The sequence below is a fragment of the Lepidochelys kempii genome, chromosome 9 (assembly GCF_965140265.1).
Source record: "Lepidochelys kempii isolate rLepKem1 chromosome 9, rLepKem1.hap2, whole genome shotgun sequence".
NCBI lineage: Eukaryota > Metazoa > Chordata > Testudines > Cheloniidae > Lepidochelys > Lepidochelys kempii.
In genome coordinates, this window is record NC_133264.1 from 35,849,882 (window position 1) to 35,874,404 (window position 24,523).

General features: G+C 41.8%; 1 protein-coding gene across 6 annotated transcripts in view; it reads right to left on the minus strand.

Annotated features, from left to right (window-relative positions):
- NYAP2 (neuronal tyrosine-phosphorylated phosphoinositide-3-kinase adaptor 2) overlaps positions 1 to 24,523 on the minus strand; it is a 180,881-nt gene that overhangs the window by 87,530 nt on the left and 68,828 nt on the right. For 5 of the 6 annotated variants that reach the window (XM_073359901.1, XM_073359902.1, XM_073359900.1 and 2 more), the window contains one exon: positions 8,829 to 9,127. In XM_073359901.1, the coding sequence (XP_073216002.1) occupies positions 8,829 to 9,127 (299 nt within the window). Of the gene's footprint in view, positions 1 to 8,828; positions 9,128 to 10,155; positions 10,229 to 24,523 lie in introns of all 6 variants that reach the window. The other variant, XM_073359905.1, reaches the window with a different exon arrangement.

The following is a 24,523-nucleotide window of genomic DNA, read 5'->3' on the forward strand; positions in this document are numbered from 1 at the left end:
GAGTATGCAAGTGTGAGTGTGTGCACATAAGCAGGGATATCATGCCTAGTGTAGCTGTAGCCAAAGAAGCATAGGGACTGTTCCCTCCCTATGCCCTTGGTGTGTGTGTGTGTGGGGGGGCAATGGGGAGGGGCAAGTAAGTCTGGGGAGTGGTCTTGCTCCCCACTCTGCACTGGCATACAAAGTGGTACTGGTATGGGGTGCCAGCAGCACCTGGTGTTCCCCCTGTGCCCTTTGGAGAGCCGGAGGGATTCTACATAGCAGACTTCCTCTCTGAGCTCCACCAATTCTACCTCCCCTCCCCGCCCACACACGCCCTGAACATAGAGCCATACATTAGTGGCACACTTAAGCCTAGTGTTAGATGCATGCAGTTTTGTTTTTATTTTTCTATTAATCCTCTCAAAAGCTGGAATTACTCAAGTGTAACTTACATGCTAACCAGTTGAGTAATATTTACTGAAAAAATATTATTCGTGATCGTCTCCGAAAGGTGTTACCAATAAAGCTGTGACAAGAATTATAACATCGTACCAAGGAGTGGACACAAAATTATGGTCTTTAGTTGATTTGTTGACAACAAAGAGGTCAAATGTACTGTCATCCAGATTTTGGTCTCTCTTGCAATCCTGTGCAAGCCACTGAAACCAGCAAACCAGAACGTATACTGAGTTAGAATTTGAACTTGTGTATTCCAGCTCACACGCCTGTAGTTCAAAGCAATGACCGTTACAATTGCCAAGGTATGAACGGTAATGAAGAACCACCACCACATGTAGATAATACAGCCAATGATGGAGAACAGAAGATTCTTTGTGAACTTTTGTGTCAAATGGAGCCACTAGCGACAACAGAAGAATGGCTTCCCACAAAGTAGTGTCTCAACACCTACATTATTCAACATCTACACAAATGACCAGCCAAGCTGCTCTGGCACAAGATGATTTATCTACACAAGGAATGTGGAATAGTAGCGAGTAGGTGAATGTACTTAACACCTTATATGAGTACTATGCAGCAAACCAGCAGTGCATTCCATCTCAAAAACCAAGAGGCCACATGTGAACTCAACATCAGCTGGCTTGGAATGAAAATTACTCATTCCCATATACCTTGGTGTCACTCTTAAACACACACTGTCTTTTAGAACCCATGTTGAGAAAACGAAAGCCAAAATTAGCATACAAACCAATATTCGCAGCAAGTGCATCAAAGTGGGGTGCAGACCCATCCACTGTGTGATCAACTGGCACATTGCTGCTCCTCTGATGAACACACAAATGCAGCATGGGCACAATCCCCTCACACAAAGAAGCTAGATCTTGCACACAATACTGCCTGCTGATTTATTACAGGATGCCGTTGCCTACTGTGACAGGGTCGGGCCAGATGGCTACAGGAGAGTGATAGAAGGCAGATATATTAGCCTCAGGTTAAGTAGGTCCCTTTTCCCTGGGTAAGGTAATAGGGAAGGTTCCAGAACAATCAGGAACTTTCTGGTAAACAATTAAGGCAGACAGGCTGATTAGAACACCTGCAGCCAATCAAGAAGCTGCTAGAATCAATTAAGGCAGGCTAATCAGGGCACCTGGGTTTAAAAAGGAGCTCACTTCAGTTTGTGGTGTGCATGCAAGAAGCTGAGAGTGAGAAGGCGTACTACTGGAAGACTGAGAAGTACAAGCATTATCAGACATCAGGAGGAAGGTCCTGTGGTGAGGATAAAGAAGGTGTTGGGAGGAGGCCATGGGGAAGTAGCCCAGGGAGTTGTAGCTGTCACGCAGCTGTTACAGGAGCCACTGTAGACAGCTGCAATCCACAGGGCCCTGGGTTGGAACCCGGAGTAGAGGGTGGGCCCGGGTTCCCCCCACCCCTCCAACTCCCTACTTGATACCGGAGGAGTTGAACTGGACGGTGGGTTCCACCAGTGGGGAAGGTCTCTGGCCTGTTCCCTGATCCACTAGGTGGATCAGCAGAGACTGTGGGGATTGTTCTTCTTCCTTTCCCCATGCTGGCCAGTGAGGAGGCTAACTGAGTGAACGGCAGATTTGAGCCACGAAAGTGGCCAAACTGAGGGCTGCCATGAACCTCTGAGGCGAGAAAATCCACCAATAAGCACAGGACCCACCAAGGCAGAGGAGGAACTTCGTCACACTACCCATATCAACAGCCTCTACGTTCGCACAGGTATTGCTCCTCCGGATATACTCCAGGAGGTTACAGTAGAGTTGAACACAAAAGCTAATGTGCAGATCTAAGATATCCACTACATGACACTGGCTCCAAGTCGACTGAAGTCACAACAAAGTTATCATGCCATTGTTAAACCCCTAACATTGTCACCCAAACAGACAAGTATTCAGTTATGGCAAACAAAGGTGGAGAACGACCTTGTAAGCCTCTTTGCTCCAGCTCCCAGAAGTTGAGGACCTACCTGGTGCAGATCAGCCCTGGATTACATGGTCCTAATCAATGCCATAGTGGAGTTGGCTGGTCTAGAGATGCAATGATCAAGTGGGGCTACATCACTGGCCCCCAGATCTGTGACTGCAGCAGAAACATGAAGCATCTCCTGCAATAACAGTTGCTTGTGCATGAATGCTCTTCCAGAGACCTGGCAGAGTGCAGTGATCAGGCAATCACATGTGCACAGACATGGTGGGAAGCCGTTTGAGGACAAGACAAGAAGAATCAGTAAAAAACACCAAGTTATTTTGGGGTTTGCATCTGCATTTTTTTAAAGTCCCATTCTGGCTCATTATGACCCCATGGAGATGAGGATGTGTTCTGTTTAGGTGTTGCTAGTGTGCGTTCTCCCAACATAGCTCCGTTTGCTGTATTTACAGCATGCCTATAAACTGAAAAGCATGAAGTGCCAAACGCAGTTGCAGCATGTCAGGCATATGCTGCTTGATGTCACCCAGTGTTAATCTATGTGGATGATATGAAAGTGGCAACTTTGTGTATCAACCAAGATGATTATATTCAAACAGTGATTAGATAGAAATTAGTGACAAACTGGAGAATGGGCAGTAGGTTTACTAGGAGTCTGGCACAAAATCTCTTAAGGCTCATTTTGGCTGAGCCCCCTCAACTCTCACTGAATTCAATGTGAGTTGAGGGTGCTCAGCACTTTGCCTGATCAAGGCTTTAGGAAGAAAATGCTTTTAAGTTCCCACTCCATTCAATTGAATGAGAGTTTTGCCATTAGCTTTAATGGGAGTAGAATTAGAGCTTAATTGAACAAGAAGGTAAGGGAAAAGGTACCAGGATAGAAATCTAATTTATTTTCTATAGAATAATGAGTGCAGCTGTGTTCTGTTCTCTTTCCTGTAGCTCCACATGAGTTTTACAGGACATAGGTATTACAATGGATAAGCTCTAAGGATGTGTGTGGGATTTAATATTCTGACCTGATCCCGCAAACCCTTACCCGAGTAGTACCATTGCCTTCAACATTTTCAGGTCAGCTCTAGCAATGAGGCAATGGAAACCAAGCTTTGTTTTTCCAGTGGCTTTTAATGCTTTAGGGAGACATCCAGTAGACTAAAATAATCCAAGATCTGGTTTTATCACAGAATTTCAGCTCATGGCTAGTGGAAATACTGTGAGAAGGCCCATTATTATGTCTCCCTGCAGTGCAAACAACCCAATGAAAAGGTATCTGCTATGTGTACCTATACATTAGGTTAAACATAATGTAACTTAAGTGTAATAAATACATTTATGGATATTGCAGGCAGGCTGTATTTCTCATCTCGTGCTCTTTTTGCATGTGGAATGTCACCCCAAGTAAATGATCAATGTCCATGCACAAAATAGAAATGTGAAATGCATAAAGTGATTTCATCAAATGAAAAAAAGCCATTAAGCACACAAATCCTAGTGCAGGCTCATCTGTCATAGCTACAGTACTAATCATCAGTTCCCCAGCACAGAATAATTCCCTAGCTGGCAACTAGATTGTCATGTCTTTTAATACTGCATGGTCTGTTCTCCATTCGGTGCTTGTAACTTCCATTAACATCAATAAGTATGCATATGTGCCTTGAGTGGTAGAAGATACCCCTGTATAGATTCAAAACTTGTTTACAGATTCCTCAGAAAAAAATCACATTGTGCTCATTGTTCTTGGCAGAAAGCTATCACAGCTGCATTGGAACTTCTGCTTTTGTACCACTTTTTTCTGACCAGAGGGACCAGACAATACACCAGAGCAGATAGCAGGTGGCATGGAATGCCGAGAAAAATTATTCAGCTCTGGGAGTCTGCCAGCGGAAAGTGGGGTTGCAGCAGAAAGGTGGTTACTGAAACTGCAGATCCAAACCTGCAGTGGCAACCTCAGCTAAAAATAAGCAAAGGAGACAACCACCCGTGACGGCATATCTTAGAGCTAACCGAGTGGTTAGACTGAGCTCTTTGCTGTTAGTTCCTGTTAGAATCCAGGCAACTGGGAGCAAGCAACTGTTGCAGCCTTAAGGGCCAAACTGTGGCTGTCTTCTGCGTGGGCAAATACACTCATAGTTACAGGGAGATGTTCCTTGTCCCCACCAGCAAAATCAGGCAGGACCTGATCCTGCTGTTTGCAATCCCTGAATGAAAGGGCAATGTGGCTTTCTGGCCTGAAGACTGGAGCTACGGAGAAATACATGCTGCATTTTGTTTTTGTTTTTTAAAGCAGTGACTGCATTTTTCAAACCCCACTGAAGGCACTGTGTCTACCTCTGCCCTATTTAGGCATATTGGGGGAGATTTTCAATGGCACAGATGTTAGTTAGGGAATCAACTCCCATTAATTTTCAGCAGGAGTTGGGCACCTAACTGCCATCTAGAAAATCTCCCCCTTTGTCTCCAGTCACTCCCACTTAGGTGCTACACCTTTGCAATCCTGCATCACAGCTGTTGCTTGGGAAGAGCTGTAATTTAGCTGTAAGTAGTTTAAGGGTAGTTCAGCTTAGCAGCAGGGTGAGGATCCTGGCAAAATAATATCAGAAAAAGCTACTTAGGTATATGGAGTGAATACTTATTGAGGGCCAAATGCTGTCGTGATTTATATCCATACAACAAGACTCTATAGGGTTACACAAGGAGTAGTCAGGGAAGAACACTGCCCTTGAAATATGAAGCAACAGCCAGGGAAAGCTGGAATGGGAAAAAATGCATTACATAATAAGGATCTTCTGACATATTTCTTCCATTAACAGGCACACAGCTAGGATGGAAAAAGCTGGTTATAAGCCAGGAAACATCATTCTTTAAATAAATTATTAGCCAATGTAGAAAACAAAAGGAACTGAGAACTGCATAAAGCTACTGAAAGCTCTAAATCCATTTCAGTCCAATTTCTGTTTAGCTTATGTGGCAACAGTTCAAGCTCATAGCAGGTGGTTAGCAGCTTGGGTGGGTAAGTAACTGGGAATTTATGAGAGGCACTGCCTTTTGAACAACTCCAATTACAGTATTAATTGTCTTTTTCCAAAGCTACATATTCTCCACAAGTTGACTGCTTATAGAGGTTACTGAGCAGAAGAAATGCTTTTATCAGACAGAATTACAGAGCAGCAGGGTAGATGCCTCACATTCAGGTAAACGCACACACTTAAATGGGCACCATAAGTGAGGATTTTCAAGAATGACCTGTCTCTGCATCTTTTAAAATCTAATTTGCTTTTCACTGGTTTTATGATTTAATTGTTTGTATTGCAGCAGTGCCAAGGACCCCCCAGCTACGGACAAACACAGAAGAAAGAGAGGGTTCCTGTCTCTAAGAGCTTACACAGTCACTCTTTATTCTGTTCTGTTCCCTTCTGTATTTCTTTAAACCTGGGGAGTAAAAATACATCAGTCAGTTTCACTCCTCTTTATATTTGTTATGTGCCATACAAGACAAAAAGCAAGATAATGTCCCCACCCTGAAGGAGCTTACTTTCTAAAATCTCTCTTTCAGGTTGCCAAGCACTAGGGCAATGATATGATGTGGGATGCAAAACAGCTGTTTCTATTGGAAGTTTAAATCTCCATGGAAAGACAGCCTTAGATTTTGTAAAAACTGGGTTTTATAAATCCAAACATGTGGAACAAATGTCACCTGATGAAGGCCCTTTAATTAGTCAGGGGCAGGGGAGGGGCGGAGAGAAGAAGGAATAATATAGCCTGATAGTGTACACAGAGATATAAAAACATACCAATCAAATTAAAGAGAGGTCACAGGAATTTCTCTGTCTTAGAAATTGCTCCTTAAATCACAGACAACTTGAATATGCTGTGAGACAACACACACTGGAGCATTATCACATTGCTATATAATGAGGTTGGGCTAATGTGTGACAGCACAAGTTAAAAAGATTTTTACACTATAGCAAATTTGGAAACAAGAACCTTTATACAAAAAGCAATTTAAGGAGCCACTACCTTTCTGTTTCTGATGCTATTTATGTTTTAAACAAGGAAGGACTTGCTAACTTCCAGTCAAGTTTCTTCTATTTACTGTCAGAGTCATATTTAAAAAAATCTATTGCTATGGAAATTATTGTGATGTGACAGATTCAATATTTTGACTTCACCAGAATCAGGAAGCAGAAGAGAAAGTGGGTCACGAGACACAACCCCTATCATTTTTTTCAAAATGGATCTTTATAGAACAGAATAAAAAGAAAACACACATTGTATTAAAGATGATGTTGACAAATCTCTCCAGTGGTTGCCTGGGAAGTTAAATTAATTTTCTTCCAAATTAGCCAGTGGGCCAGATTATAGACAAGAGTTGGAATTATCATGAGTTGCCATTAAAGTATACCTGCAACATTTTTGTGCAAACATCTTTGCAAAATATCCTATATGTGTTTATAGAAAACAACAGCTTTGTTTCATAATTTTCCATAGTGGAACCTCCCTGATCCAATAGCACAAAAAGCTGAAAGGTCACTTGATATCAGACCTGTCAGTGATACAAGGCTGACTATTGTCTCTTTTGGGCCTTGGGCCAGTGAAATACTGTGGGGATAAATTCTGGAGGAAATGAAGGAAAATTGTGGTAAACAGCTTAGTTTTTTAAATGGCAGCAGTTTAAAGACTGGGTTTGGAGTGTTAGAAGTTGGATTTGGATCTGTGGGCAGAGTGACACAATGGAATATGCATGACAAATTCCATTTTCAGATTGTTTTACCTATCAACACATGTGAGATATAAATCTATGCTCTAATTCAATCTCTGTCTATAGCCAGTTGAGCTAGGAGCTTTGAAATTTTTTTATTGTCTTTTTAAAATCTGATTGGTTAAAAAAGGGTTATAGCATGAGCAAACCCAACAAGTATTTCTGACCACAACCCAGCCCCAATGGACACAGACATGGAGAGCAATATACCACACCAGACATGTAATGTGGGGAGTGAGAGTAGACCAGCACTGACTAAAAATAATCTGTGTCATTCTGACCCTAAGGAATCCCTTTTACATCTCACACTAGCAAGCAGAACTAGCTTGATGTCTCCCAGTAGGGAGCATAGCTAGTTCTCCTGCTCCACTAAAGACAATTCTAGCCTGGAGGGGAGGAAGGAAAGATCCTAATAACTTGTTCCCTCCTAAACAGTTTTTGGTGGAGAAGGAAGGACCTCGTACCCTGCCTCCTTTTCACTATTTCTGCTGAGGGGTTGGGGTGGAAAGAGCGGGCACAGGTTTTGCCCTAAATTGGGAAGATCGAGAAAAGGCAAGAATCCTTCTAGGTTAATTAATCTAATAATGGTTTGTCAAGTTTCCTTTCCCACTCTGAACTCTAGGGTACAGATGTGGGGATCTGCATGAAAGACCCCCTAAGCTTATTCTTACCAGCTTAGGTTAAAAGTTCCGCAAGGTACAAACTTTTACCTTTTGTCCTTGAACCTTTATGCTGCCACCACCAAAGTATCTAACAAAAATAACAGGGGAAGTGCCCACTTGGAAACATCTCCCCCTCCAAAATACCCCCCCCCCAAGCACTACACCCCCTTTCCTGGGGAAGGCTTGATAAAAATGCTCACCAATTTGCATAGGTGAACACAGACCGAAACCCTTGGATCTTAAGAACAATGAAAAAGCAATCAGGTTCTTAAAAGAGAATTTTAATTAAAGAAAAAGTAAAAGAAAAACCTCTGTAAAATCAGGACGGTAAATACCTTACAGGGTAATCAGATTCAAAACATAGAGAATCCCTCTAGGCAAAACCTTAAGTTACAAAAAGACACAAAAACAGGAATATACATTCCATTCAGCACAACTTATTTTATCAGCCATTGAAACAAAACAGAATCTAACGCATATCTAACTAGATTGCTTACTAACTCTTTACAGGAGTTCTGACCTGCATTCCTGCTCTGGTCCCGGCAAAAGCATCACACAGACAGAGAGGACTCTTTGTTCCCCCACCCCCTCCAGCTTTGAAAGTATCTTGTCTCCTCATTGGTCATTTTGGTCAGGTGCCAGAGAGGTTATCCTAGCTTCTTAACCCTTTCCAGGTGAAAGGGCTTTTCCTCTGGCCAGGAGGGATTTAAAGGTGTTTACTCTTCCCTTTATACTTATGACATGGTTGTGTTACCATTCCTTACAAAAGCCAATATTGCCTCTGGGCAATATACACCACCTCTGCAACTATTTTTACCGCTATAGTTTTGAAAGAGAGAGACACTTTACTTTTGTAAGTACTCTTGTAATATAACTTTGTCTAGGAAAATGGTACTGGCATAGTTACTTAAACTACAGGTAATACATTTGCAGTGTTTCAGGAAAACTTTATTAATAGGTTGACCTTAACATTGGGTCTCTCTAACACCACATTTCTAAAAAATTGTATTATTTACCTTCAGTCTTGTCCGGTAGTTTCCCACTCTTACTTGTTCCAGAGTTGACCGTTTCAGATGAGGTGCTTAGTTTGGTGTTGGGATCTCGTTTAGGTTTTGGTGGAGGTTGTTTACGAGAGCAGCTACTGCTTTCATCGTCGGTACCCCCAACCGAATGAAGAGACTGGGATCTCACGGTAAAGCCACTAGAGCAAGGATGCGGCAGTCTGTCCTGAGGAGCAGGCATTGTCATAAATCCCATCCGGAAATGTTTGCCCACATAGCTTCCTTCATTTCCTCTCGCGACTTCTCCACCTATGCTGTAAGAGAAAAGACATACACATACAGGTAAGGGATCTACCTGCATTTGAACAGCACCTACAAATGGGGCCTCTGGACATTAATATTTAATCAACATCTCATCATAAAAGCTTTTACATAAAAAAGTTTCAGTGATATACATTTCCATGGCGTGGGGTGGAGAGGATGGAGGATATTTTTTAGTCTTTTTTTAAAAAAAAAAAAAATCTGTGCACTTAGCTAACTTAATCAGAGACAATGAAAATAAAAACAGATTGTGAGGTCAGTTACAATGGTGTAAATCCACAGTAAGTCCAAAGAGGTACCCTGATCTAAAATAGTATGACTGAGATATGGATTTAGCCTTTGGAATTAAAGGGTGGAGATTTGAGATGGTCAACAAAAGGGGATAAAAATTAAGAATTTTAATTTTTTCCTCCTTTTTTAATTTGAAACATTTTAACCAGCTCTGTAGATCGTCCAAAATTGTGTGCATGAGAAGGAAATTTTGCCCAAAATGTCAAAACTTTTTCTTATTTATTTTTCAAAAAGTTTGAAACATGATTTTTTTTTAATTCCAAAAATACCGACCAGTTCTAAGAAAAAGGCACCTAAACTGGCATTGACAAGATGGAGAAAGCCCATGTCCTTAACTTGCAACCCCTCTTTCAGATAGTATACACGTCCTTCAGTTTTACAATTCCTTCTTGTGTTCCAGACTCGTTGGTGTGTCATGGCTGATTTGGGCCAGATCTTCTTTTCCCCTAAGGGACCTACCTACCCACTGGCTTTATTTTATAATCCTGCTTTAATGAGCCCATATATCCTGTGGAGTGTGGAGTATCACAAGCTGTTTAAAACTTTTTAATTTCCCTTCTAGCTCTTCAGCAATATATACATTTTTCTCTTCAGCAAGGCTAAAAATCAAACCAGGCCAAACCATTCTGTAGCTATTACAAGCCAACACAGAAAAGCCTTCAGAAGCGAATGTCAGGTAAATTTTTCAAATCATCACAGCATTAAAACTTCTCTTCTGATTTTTACCAACCTTTTCAGGAAACAGTCACCTCTGGGATGAGATGCAGTAGGCAAATGTTCATGAAGAATCTCTCTTTCTCTCTCTGAAGTAGTTAGAGGGTGAGGTTTAAAAATCAGTAATAATAGGAAATCAGCTTCAGTTTTAACTATGAAATAGCTACTGCAATTCTACAAATACTGCTTTTATATTTTTATAAAACAGTTGAACCCCCCCCTAAAATAACACTACTTTAAGTAGTTAATTTGACTTTTTTATCTGAAATATATTTTTCTGTTTCCCACTCTGACTTTTCTTTTTAAATGGTTTCCTACATGGCTTTTTTCACTCTTATCTCCGGTTTATACAATTTCATAGGGATGTTCACTGAAATCATTGTCAAGTCAAAAATCAAGTTACAATGTAAAATCTATATTTACTGCCATATCCCAAGCATTTTCTATTACTGATCCCACATGAAGATCTGAAGACTCTACAGAATTGTAAGCTCTTTGAACCAGGGATCATCTTTTTGTTCTGGGTTTGTACACCTCCAAGCACGGTGGGGTCCTGGCTTATGTCCAAGGCTCCCTAGGTGCTACCATAGTGCAAATAATAAACAATAAAATAATAAAACATTAAAAAACGCTCATCCCATGTTATTTTAGGGTAACAAGCAGTTGACTTCTAAATTTTGTATGCTGTGAGAACAACATCTGGCGAGATATAATTAGTGCATTTTATCAGTCTGCATCTATATCTAGTATTTGATATATGGTTGTACGCTTGAAACGTTAAAAGTAGTACTTCGACTCAGCTCAGATTTTATAGCCGTGTGACAAGAACCTGCCCACAGGACAAATCCCAAACATCAGAAGTTCAAGAGGAATCTTTTGGAAGAAGAGAGAAAATTGGTCTTGCAAAAAAGGGTATTACTTTAGAAATGTAGCACCATGGATTGATCTGTACTTCCAAGTACTCCTCTATGACTTTAGACATACATGCATCTCAGGAAATAAAAATCATGGGGTCTAGTCAATCCCTGTGGAATAAAAAGAATGCAAGGGAAAAATGCTCCAAAAATAACTCTCATACAGGGAAATGTAAACTCCACCTTATTATCCCATCAAATCTACATGAATCTGCAATGGGAGCAGCAACAAGGTAGTGAGGTAGAAGTGTGAAAGATGAATGGATAATGGGAATGCAGTCCAGATTCTCAGGAGACAAAATAACCCGGAATAATTTAAGTAAATCATAGGTATATGAGAAGGAAAACTCAGCTGACTTAGATCTGAATGTATAGAGACAGGTACCAAAACGCATTGGGGATGACAGTTCTGCACACAATATTTCTTCTGCAGTACTTATCAGTTCTGGAATGCTGTTCTTATTTATGCTTATATTTCTGGAATGCAAACACAGTTTGTTTCAGTTAAAAACCTTCAGCAACACAATAAAATGAATGGGGATTATATCTGTAACAGATATCCAAACCATTCAGACAGCTAGTTACGTACACTCTCAGTTACATACACCTGAACCATATGGCCTTCATCACAATACATACAACTTCCACTCAATACTTATTGTCAGTGGGTAAATTGTTTAACTTGCACCCATTTTAATATCCTGTTTGAAGTGATCCTTCATTAGGATAATACTGAGTAAGGGGTCTGGCAATTAATACACCTCTGTTTCCGAAAGCTAAGGCCATTTTTCTACAGCTCACTTGAGGATTGAGCAAGCCCTGTGCATCACATTATCCTGCCGTCCCTCCCTTTGATCTCTGGGGAATCATAAGAACACCTCTTTTTTTATTTAATTACATACTTCTTGAGATGATAAGCTACAGCTTATATCAAATACGCACTGTGTACCAGATGAGATAATAGCACATTGACGATTATATGCTCCAAAAGCAGCAGCCTACCACATGACCTCAGGGAGAATCTCTATTAGTTCACAATACTATTTCCACTCTTTTCTAAGTTCCAGCCACTAGAAGAAGAGTCTATTATAAAAGGCTAGAAATTGAACATGTCTTGACATATTCCAGTGATGCACATATATATAAACTAGCACATGTTTACAACCAACTTATTATTGAATCAGGCGTCGATTCCAGAGGGATTTTCAAGCAAAAAAAATCAAAGGCAGTACTTGATGTTTTCCTCCACAATTTGAAGATTAATAATTAAAAACTACCAAGCAATCAACCAACCAACCGGTGGCTGATTTAAATGATCAACTAATCTTTCCATAAATTGTTCTGATAGTATAATGCTCTGATTCGCCACAACAAAAAATGCCTGTCACATCATTTAAAGAGGATTACCATTTAAACGTATTGAAGGATGCAGGTAGGAGATCCACTTTAATCCTTAATTCTACTGTATTTATATATTGTGACAAAGTTCCTCCTCTACCTTGGTGGGTCTTGTGCTTATTGGTGGATTTGCTCATCTTGGAGCTTCACAGCCCCCCTCAGTTCGGCTGTTTTTGTGAATCCACAGTCCAGGTCAACTCCTCCTGTGTCTGACCAGGAGTTGGGAGGTTTGGGGGCCCACCCTCTACTCCGGGTTCCAGCCCAGGGCCCTGTGGAATGCAGCTGTCTAGAGTGCCTCCTGGAACAGCTGTGCAACAGCTACAACTCCCTGGGCTACTTCCCCACCTTCTTTATCCTCACCATAGGACCTTCCTTCTGGTGTCTGATAATGCTTTTACTCTCAGTCCTCCAACAGTCCACATTCTTACTCTCAGCTCCTAGTGCCTCTTACTCCCAGCTCCTTACAAGCACACCACAAACTGGTGTGAGCTCCTTTTTTAAACCCAGGTGCCCTAATTAGCCTGCCTTAATTGATTCTAGCAGCTTCTTCATTGGCTGCAGGTGTTCTAATCAGCCTGTCTGTCTTAATTGTCTCCAGAAGGTTCCTGATGGTTCTGGAATCTTCCCTATTACCTTACCCAGGGAAAAGGGACCTACTTAACCTGAGGCTAATATATCTACCTTCTATTACTCTCCTCTAGCCATCCGGCCTGACCCTGTTACAATATATAGGCACATTTGTTATGTATACAATGCTCTGAATAGAATATACTAATCAGAAGTAATGATTTCACTTCCATATAGAGATGTTTAGATTGTATACCATAGACCAAATTCTGTCCTCAGAAATTAATGTACACAGCTTTCATTGTGGTGGTGGTTTTCCCCTTTGTCTAAGAAAACAAAGGACCAGGAAAAATGCTTGTGGATTTTATCATCCCTTCGAATGATCTTACACTCCCCAATAAAAATTCTATTTCCTCTAGATTTGCAAATCTTTGTTATATGCCAAATTTACTTCTAAATTATCTGCAAGTCATCATAGGCTGACATTCCAAAAGATTTAGATTTGTCTTGGGCTTTTTCCCATCTTTAAAAGCTCTGGTACTCCTATAGTATAGTAAATCTGGAAAGTCTCCTATTTGGCAGAGAAATGGGCATTTGGAGGTCACTTTGAAATTTCGAGCGATCAGCACCTACTCTTGAAAGAGATGCTTACTACTGGTTACACGTGCGCACACATGAGTGCACGCACCCACCCACGGCTAAGAGTATGCCAGTGCCATAAATTACATTGACATATTAAACTACTCACGCACCCGCCCGTTGGCTCAAAGAGCACCAATGCAATAAATTGCATGCCAGTTAAATAGTAAACTTTACACCTCTACTATGTTTGCCCTTGAACAGCTTTCATGATACTAACTACTGAAGATTTCCTGAGACCTGCCCCTGCAGGAGGTGTGCAGTGTTTGCACCTATAGCAAGACAGAAGTATGAACACAAATAGCCAGAACAAACCTGATGTGTCCCAAGCAAGGACATTTTTTCCACAGGACATTTTTTCATTTTCTGTCTAATTCTTACACATGTACACTAGTAACCACCAAAATGGCCTTTATTAGTAGGGCAGACACACAAAGTTGAATCAATCCCTGGAGTTCCCCAAAGGGCAGAATAAGCCCACAGCTTCTTCTAAAGCTACCACCTGTATCAAAGATGTGACACGAATGCTAGTAAAAGACTAGCCGTCTGTTCCTGGTCCCCGTTACATGACATGGTTACAAAAGGTTAATACCCGTCTCACACTATTGAGGCGATTGTTAGTTGCACAGCAGTAGGTGCTCTTTAGAAGCATGCCTGGCACTTTTCTCCCATTCGCTAGAGGCAGTGAGCCAAATCTTGATCTCAGGTACATGAGCTAAAATCCAGAATAACTCTGTCCAAGTGAACAGAGTCACACCAGATTTATACCAGTATAAATGAAATCAGAATTATCTGGACCTGCCATTTACCTTTGTCTTCCCCCCAAACAAACAAACTCACTGAAGTCATTTTGGAACCTGAGTCTCCAACATTACAATGCCTTGAGCTATGGAGAGAATTAAAGGATTTATTTATGTACTCCTCCAACTTGTAAGGACGAGCTGGCTGGAGCTAGAATGTCCTGCTACAGCATAGCGGACTGAGAAAGATTTATACATACTTTGCTGCATAAAGGACTATTGAGACAGCTACTAGAAATAATTGTGTAGATGATCTCACCCCATTACTTTTGACAGGAAAGTGCCTGAGCTCTCCATTGTACTGGTAATAGGTTCTCTCTCATTTCAAATGTGTATTATATGAGTTGCTGAAAATGTTACAGTTTATTAATATATATGGAAATGCAGATTTGGATTATTCCCTTGGGAAATTTCAATTTGAACTGGTTAGGTGCAACGGCTTCTATGACAGAGCAAAAAATGTGCCCAAGTAACGTTAAAAAAACAAAACAAAAATAAAACTGGACATTTGTCAGCAAAAACTAAGGTAAGGGGTGAATTGCACAGTGATAACATTTAATCATGTAAAGCACTCACGTTATAGACAGAGTAAAAAGTGATGGCTCTTGGAGCTGGAGATGCACTGTGGGACATTGATAGGACATATAGTGGTTAAGTATGTAATATGCGCTTCCTACAGCTCACCTGGCCATGCCCGTTTTGGGCCATTGAACATTGCCAGAACACTAGCCACCTCCTTCTTTGATGAATTAGGGGTCAACAGAGCTTCCTGCTTTCTCTCACTACCCTAGAGACGGTCACAATTTGACACTTAGGGTCCAAGTCCAACACTCATATAAGACAGGATTCATCTTAAATTAAAAGGCAAACCAGTGGACTTCAACTGCAGTATCTAAAACATGCACAGTCATTATTCTTCAAGCTAGGTTAAATACGTGGACTACAATCCTTTCCCCACTGAAGTCAGTGCTAGGATCAGCTGGGTTTATCTCACTAAATCAATTCCCTAGGGGCCTAGGGTGTTGGTGCACCTCAGTCCTTTCTGTTGTCTGTTTGTGGCACATAATTGTTTAGTCTCCAGATGGCAAAAACACTTTGGTCTAATACTGGTTGTTGGGCTGGGTGCAGTGTTGGCTGGGTGATGCGATCCACAGGCGGTCAAATTAGTTGATCTGGTGATTCCTTCTGGCCTTAAACACGATGATATCAGTGTTATAATTGACTTTGATAGGGCCAGGATTTCACCCGGATTGAGGAACAATAGATGATGAATAAAGCTGATCTGACAACAGGGAAAGGAGGGAACCTCAGTTCACAAGAACTCTGAACACAACTGAACTCAGAACTTGGTGGGCCAAGTTGTGGCCTCAGATTCAGGGTTGCCCTCTCAACTGAGTCCTTGTTGAGGTCAGAACTAGGCAAGGCAGGGTTAGAAGTCACTAACCTAAAAAACAGACTAAATGTGTAGCAAATGCTATTAATAACAATAGTTTGCCCATCTCTAGGTTGATAGCTCTGGTGTCCTGGCCAAATAACTACTCAGCTAATCATATTCAGCCTATTTAAATTCTACCCATGTATTATAGTGCAGTGGTTCTCAGCCAGGGATACAAATACCACTGGGAGTAAGCAGAGGTCCTCCACGGGATACATCAACTTATCTAGCTATTTGCCTAGTTTTACAACAGGCTACATAAAAAGCACTAATGAAGTTAGTACACATGAAAATATCATACAATGACTTGTTTATACTGTTCTATATACTATACACTGAAATGTATAGTGTATAAAGGGGTCAACATCCTGAACAAAAAATAAAACCCTACAGAGTACTGGTTATTTTTTTGATTCCAGTTTGCTTTACTAGTCAGTCATAATAAAAAGCTTCTTAACTCTGAAGTTGGATATTGAAGGCAGAGAATTTACATTAATTAAGAAATACTGGCCAAACAGAAATGGTGGCATTTGCTTAATACTTGGACATTGCTTGTCAGACTGTGGAGTCTTTCTACCTCACTTTTTTCCCCCTAATGTGTGTTACAAATAATGGGTTTAAAGTTATTCTGTTACTTTGCTCTATGGAAATTACATCACGAGTTACTTGCAGAAATGTAATTAAAATTCTGTACAGCAAACTAATACAATTATGTGATTTATATATTTATTTTAGAAACTGCAAATACCTTACAATATCACAGTTCTGAGTAAAGCTGGAGGGATTCAGAATTATTGTGGTTGCTTAAATCCCATGATGTTCAAATACTGTAAAGTCACATCTTCTTCCCTGAGCCCTTCTTGCCAGTTCAGACCTATAATCTATTGGTTTCATGCCTCAGGCACAAGCATTCATTTTAGGCACTTCATATCCACTGAGAGAGATCTATTTTTCTCCTTCTGTGTTCCTGCATCTGATATTTTAACACTACTTTTGCAGTTCTTAGCTAGAAGATGCCATGGAATTGCAAGGTGTTCTATTATTCACACAGAACCTTTGCATTTACATTTGTCATTCACAAGCCGTGAAGAGCTGTGCTCTGCCTCTATAAAAAGAGGCTTCTTGTTCTGGCTATGGCAACCCAAAGGAAGTTATAGTAGTGACTGCTCCTTATTCAGAGTAAGGAGAGACACTTGATAGCAGTTGCTGGCCTGATTCATCTCTTGGGTGAGCTGGCAAAATCCAGGCTGTGGGCCTCAGCAATGGTAAGACCCAGAGGAGTGTGTATCTGTGGAGTAGTGTACCACAAATCATTGCAAAGCCTGCTACCATAGGAAGCCTATAGACCCAGCTGGTATACTTTCCATAGTAGATCAGTCTAGTCCAACGAGATACATTAATTCAGAGACAGGGGAAAAAAGAAGATGTTACAGAAATGAACTACGCTGAAAGACAACAAAATGACCTATTGTAGATACAGTGCTAATATTTGACTCAAGAACTGTGTGTGTGCTAGCTAGAGGCATTCTCTTGACTGAATAAATAAAAATTTATTACTCAAAGCAATTAGTATTGTCACAGTTAAGCAAACAGTAACTTATTTTAGGATACTTTAACCCCTTGTTTACTCTTATGCCAATTAATATGCACATTCTCTGTTCACATCAAATGTTCTGAAGATAAAGGACTGAAGTGGCTTTGAAATGTCTGTTCCCCACTGGAATAAATTACATATGTATATATTAGGATGACATATTTAACTTTGTATCAGAAAGGCCCTTTCAAGATTAGCATAAATTATATTTGTAAATTGGAACTAGTATCTTCAGTTTTTAGGCATTCACTATTTTTATCCTCAAACATGATTTCAACAGTCCATGAGATGTAATAGTGATAGATGTGAGGGGGCGGGAAAGCTAGGATCACAACCATGGAGTCAGGGAAATGCACACACCAGTGCTATAATATACAACTATATTGTTTACATTGAGCTACGTCATGTTAGTCATACACACGAACAGCAGGAGCTTTCCAAATTGAAAGGATTCGGCTTGTATTTTTTTTTTTTTAGTTTAAATTGCATTTTCTTTTCAGCGACCCCATTCCTTGTCTCACCCTTCCCATCCTCTCCCAAGCATAGAATGTCTGCACCATGCTGCAGCCCAATCAAACCAAAGGTCCTAATGGCGCCTGATTATCCCACATCAGCATCTTACCAGGATCTGGAAGATAATAAAACCTGTAACATTGATACACAGGCCTGAAGTTCAAGTAAAGAGAAACAAAGTTCAACCCCAGTGTCACTTGCTGTACTGGCCAGCAGGAGCAGCTGATCCAGTGAGCAGCAAACACATACTTCCATGCCAATGAAATATTTTACTTCTGCCATATGCATCATCTTTAGTGGCAAGAGATCAGATGCTGCTCAAAAAGTCAGGTCTCTCATGACACAGCACTCAGTACTGCTGTGAACTCCTAGGCTTGGCTCCTTTTTTATCAAAGTCAAGTCTATAAACATAGGGTTTGATCCTGCAGACATTGCACATGCAAGTTATCTCCCTTACCCACATGTGTAGTCCTGCTGAAATTACTGAGATGATTCATAGGAGTTTCCTTTGGTTTGTGCTATTATACCATTTGCAAGAGAGGATTCATGTAGCTCTTTCTGGAGCTATATTATATATCCAGAAAAATCATTTCCCAGCAGACTAGCATGTAATTCTACTAGTTGTTTCCCTATTAACACATAAAACATCTTAAAATGAAGAGATAGGTCTGAGCTCAGAACATTTGATTCCAGAGCCAGAAATTGATTTTGAATCAGGGGTTATGGCTCTTCCCTTTACAGATATGGGGCAGCCACTCAATTCAGAGGAGTTTAGCTTTGAGTCATAGGACATAGCAATATCCATACTGGATCAGATCCCTCTTTGTCAGAACCTCTCAGTAGGCCGATGTGGGATAATCTGGTTTCCAAATTAGGTCTCACCCTGACCTGTAATAATTAGAGATAAGCTAAAGTCCTGTAGCATTAAATTCAGCCAGAGCTGTCCGGAGTGGACCTCCGGTAAATATTTTAGCCCCATGGGGCTAAAGCCCCAAGCCCCCATCCCCACCCTGCAGCTAAAGCCCTGAGCTCTGGTGCACACCCATCTACTATGGGGCAGAAGTCCTGAGCCCCAGAACATGCCCCTCTTTCCCCCTCCCCACCATGGAGAATTGGGGTGGGGGCATAGTGGGCTCTGGGATATACTCCATGAGAATTTAAGCCCTAAGCATGAGGTTTAACATGTGTATGAGCATCTTCCCTTCCCCGCAGGCACAAAGTTTGGGAGTGATCCTGGGTTGTAGCTGAGTCCATCTCTACCTACAACATCAATGCTGATTTCTTAGATATTGCATGCCAGCACTGGCAGTGGATGTATTGTTTCTTGACTTTAGCAAAGCTTTTGACACGGTCTCCCACAGTATTCTTGTCAGCAAGTTAAAGAAATGTGGGCTGGATGAATGCACTATAAGGTGGGTAGAAAGTTGGCTAGATTGTCGAGCTCAACGGGTAGTGATCAATGGCTCCATGTCTAGTTGGCAGCCGATGTCAAGAGGAGTGCCCCAGAGGTCGGTCCTGGGGCCGGTTTTGTTCAATATCTTCATAAATGATCTGGAGGATGGTGTGGATTGCACTCTCAGCAAATTTGCGGATGATACTAAACTGGGAGGAGTGGTAGGTACGCTGGAGGGCAGGGATAGGATACAGAGGGACCTAGACAAATTGGAGGATTGGGCCAAAAGAAATCTGATGAGGTTCAATAAGGATAAGTGCAGGGTCCTGCACTTAGGACGGAAGAATCCAATGCACAGCTACAGACTAGGGACCGAATGGCTAGGCAGCAGCTCTGCGGAAAAGGACCTAGGAGTGACAATGGACGAGAAGCTGGATATGAGTCAGCAGTGTGCCCTTGTTGCCAAGAAGGCCAATGGCATTTTGGGATGTATAAGTAGGGGCATAGCGAGCAGATCGAGGGACGTGATCGTCCCCCTCTATTCGACATTGGTGAGGCCTCATCTGGAGTACTGTGTCCAGTTTTGGGCCCCACACTACAAGAAGGATGTGGATAAATTGGAAAGAGTCCAGCGAAGGGCAACAAAAATTATTAGGGGTCTGGAACACATGACTTATGAGGAGAGGCTGAGGGAACTGGGATTGTTTAGTCTGCAGAAGAGAAGAATGAGGGGGGATTTGATAGCTGCTTTCAACTATCTGCGAGGTGGTTCCAGAGAGGATGGTTCTAGACTATTCTCAGTGGTAGAAGAGGACAGGACAAGGAGTAATGGTCTCAAGTTGCAGTAGGGGAGGTTTAGGTTGGATATTAGGAAAAACTTTTTCACTAGGAGGGTGGTGAAACACTGGAATGCGTTGCCTAAGGAGGTGGTGGAATCTCCTTCCTTAGAAGTTTTTAAGGTCAGGCTTGACAAAGACCTGGCTGGGATGATTTAATTGGGGATTGGTCCTGCTTTTGAGCAGGGGGTTGGACTAGATGACCTCCTGAGGTCCCTTCCAACCCTGATATTCTATGATTCACTGTTAGCTGTGATAACATTGCCACAGGAATCCTAGCAGAATTATACACATTGTTATTGTGAAAGTGTGACAGCCATGGCCTTCAAGCAGATTTTTTTTTGACAACTCGGGGTGGGGGTACTTCTGCCAGCCCAGGCCAGGCAGCTCCTCTCCCTCCCTGACTGCAGAGCATTCTACAAACTGGTAGGTATCAGTGCCACGTGCGTTTGGCAGTGGGTCAGCATGGAGCTGGGGATGCTGCACCCGAGACCCAGCAGGGCAGCATGAGATCTGGAGCAGCTGAGAACCTGGCGTAGAGTCAGGCAGCAGGGCCACCCAGTTAGTCGATTCCCCCTGTTGGAAGCAGGAGCCAGGTACAGACTCTGTAGAGAATCACTCCCTGCCCCCCCGGCTACCCCTAGCTCCCCTGCTGCCCCTATGTTCCTGCCAGCTCCCCCAACTAGCCCTCAGTGCCCTCCCAGGGCCTCCCACTCCTGCACCAGACATTCACCATCTTGGCCACCACTGGGGATTTTACTGGGAACTTTGGCACTAGCTGTGTTAGCCTATACAGCTTGACCTAAAGGACCATGCCAAGCAACTGGGCGTTGAAATAGACTCAGTGCGAATGAAAGGAGATACATAACACACACACTGGACGATGGGTTACAAAGCAGACATTTTAGTCTTCTAATCAAGACTGTTCACAGCAGGGTTGAATAAAAGGTCTAATATTCTCTCTCAAAGGAAAGGCTTACCATGCCCCTGCTGATAACTATTTTCATAATAAAGCACTGGAAACCTACTATAATTGGAATTTAGAGAAGGTACTTAAAGAGTCTTAAAATAGAACTATGGTATATTATGTTTACAGCAAATTTGATTGGAATAAATGGATTCTGTAAAGATATGCAGCTCTCCTAGGTACTGGGCAGAACTGCTCACCAACTACTCCTCAGGAAATGCAATGTGCCACTAAAGGGATGGAAAGAGACAGAGTAGGTGGAGCCACGGATTGCCATGGCTTGCTGGCAACACAAGTGAGTACTATACGGCTCCCCATACAGGGGTGTAGCATTGTGTGATATCTCGCTGAGGTGGAGTATCTCCACTGCTCTGCCCTCAGGACTGGACGATGATGCTTCAGTGTCACAATCTAGAGACAGATAAAAAACAGCCTGTCAAGTTTCCTTCCCCACTCTGAACTCTAGGGTACAGATGTGGGGACCTGCATGAAACCCCCCTAAGCTTTTTTTTTTTTTTTTTACCAGCTTAGGTTAAAACTTCCTCAAGGTACAAACTATTTTACCTTTTGCCCTTGGACTTTATTGCTGCCACCACCAAGCGTCTAACAAATATATAACAGGGAAAGAGCCCGCTTGGAAACATCTTTCCCCCCCAAACCCTACATCCCCTTTCCTGGGGAAGGCTTGATAAAAATCCTCACCAATTTGCATAGGTGAACACAGACCCAAACCCTTGGATCTTAAGGACAATGAAAAAGCAATCAGGTTCTTAAAAGAAGAATTTTAATTGAAGAAAAAAAGTAAAAGAATCACCTCTATAAAATCAGGATGGTATATACCTTACAGGGTAATCAGATTCAAAACATAGAGAATCCCTCTAGGCAAAACCTTAAGTTACAAAAAGACACAAAAACAGGAATATACATTCCATTCAGCACAGCTTATTTTATCAGCCATTTAAACAAAACAGAATCTAACGCATATCTAACTAGATTGCTTACTAACTCTTTACAGGAGTTCTGACCTGCATTCCTGCTCTGGTCCCGGCAAAAGCATCACACAGACAGAGAGAACCTTTGTTTTCTCCCCCTCTCCAGCTTTGAAAGTATCTTGTCTCCTCATTGGTCATTTTGGTCAGGTGCCAGAGAGGTTATCCTAACTTCTTAACCCTTTCCAGGTGAAAGGGTTTTTCCTCCGGCCAGGAGGGATTTTAAAGGTGTTTACCCTTCCCTTTATATTTATGACACAGCCTAAAAATATTCCTAGTTTTTGAACATAGGGGAAGCTTAATGAACATCAGTGAAGCGGGTTCTGATTGGCTATGTTTTAAAATTTTTGCATGCGAAATGCTCAGCTAAAAGCCAAGAAATGAGAGCTCATACGCTCCCTCAGAGTTTGAGAGTGATTTCAGATTAGAAACCTGCCATATGCAATATTTAAGCCGAGTGCAAATTTGTGTTCACTTTAATGGAATGCATGTTTGCACCTTATCAGAAATGGGTGGAGATTTGACAAAGTTGTACACTTTCAATGGAAAATCATGTTGGGGCAGCATCTATTATGCCCAGGTGCATGTGGATGAATGAGTAAGTAATTATTGAAATGAAATATGTAAATTAACATATGAAAGCCTCTAGTTGTGAATTTTAGCTGCTACAATGCTTCTATGGCTTGGATCAGTAGACAGAGGATTCTTAGATAGACAAGACAATTTCTCATGGGAGGAAATTTATAGAAAGGAATAAAGACTTCCTTTTTGGATCAGATACTGGAAAAACTTTAGACTTGGCACAAACAAAGGAAACATGTTGGAGCTCTCAGAAGTGGGATTTGGAAGTCAAGCACACAGGAGCCGTGCTTTGCTTGCCAAGGTATTACCTTGTCTCTAGCCTTTCCAGCAACAGGCTTATTTCCAGCAATGATTTACAGACACTTTTCTAAGGCCATCTAATCAATATGAGTCTACTTTCCTTTTAAATATACAGCTCAAGTAGCAAGTGCAAAGGGAAACATTAAGGATTTTCAATAGCATGTCAGTTCCCACAGCAGAAGATGTAGGGTGAGATTTTCAGAAGCCCAACAAAGCTGATCTGTAAAGCAGGGGAAACTCCACTGAAGTCAACACAGTTGAATCAGTCGGAAACCCATATGAGAACACAATCAGACTCATAATATTTGTATACCACTATTGCTACCACTACTACTTAAAATACTAATGATGCTTATAATGGTAATGCCTAGGGGTCAACTGAAAATTGGACCCCACTTGTACTGTACAGCAATAGAATAAGGAACAGTCTGTGCCCTGAAGAGATTCAGGCTACCCAGACATGACAGAGAAAAGGTAGGGAAAAGGGTTAGAGCATAAAAACAGAGGGATCAGCAGGCTAAGTGCAAAGAGCATATTCATTCTGAGGTTTCTTTAGTTTTGTCTTGCTATTTAAACCCTTTCAGTGGGGGTTATGTAGCAGGAAAGTAAAAACAAAGGCAGGCAGTGGGTTGGAGCAAATAGCCAATGGCAGAATGTTCAGAGTGAAAACTGCAGAGAATAGCCTGAGACATCAGTATCCCTAGGTTCCACTCCCTGCTTGAATTGTTTCTCAGGCTGGCTTCTCCTTGAAGCCATGTGAGTGGAATGCTACCAGGACCGGCTCTAGGCACCAGCAAAGCAAGCACGTGCTTGGGGTGGCACAATTCCAGGGGCGGCATTCCGGCCACCCTTTTTTTTTTTCCTTTTGCTTCGGCAGTTGCGCTCTTGGAGTGGCAAATTTTTTGCTTGGGGCGGCAAAAAACCTAGAGCCGGCCCTGAATGCTACCTGGGTCCTAGTGCCCCCAGGGGTTTTGCCTACACAAACAGGTGTGCTCTCAAATATTTCAGGTGCATTTTTAGATGCTGCATTAAAAACTGACCTTTAATACACAGGTATCCCTTTCAACTTTAAAACGAAAAATCGCTGATGTGCTGTGTTTTAGTAGTAAGTCATGTGATTAAAAATTTGGGGCCAGATTTTCATCTATAACTGAGAAAGGCACAGTGTAAGTTCGCAGGAGCTGCAAAGGTGGCATAAAGCCCACCTTGGTACTTCCCTGGATCATGGGACCCCTGCATATAGGGCTGATCTGCAGACGTAGTCAGAACAGCCTGACAGCTGCTCTGACTTACTACAGCTGCTAATTGTCCCCAGCATAGACACCTCCTGGCTGCACCCTGGTCACATCCCATCCACTGTTAGGAGGAAAATGTAGTGTCTCTACATTACCAGAGAATCCCCTTTCCACTGGAATATTTCTCCCAGAGCCAGTTATCATGGCTTTATAGCCAGAATA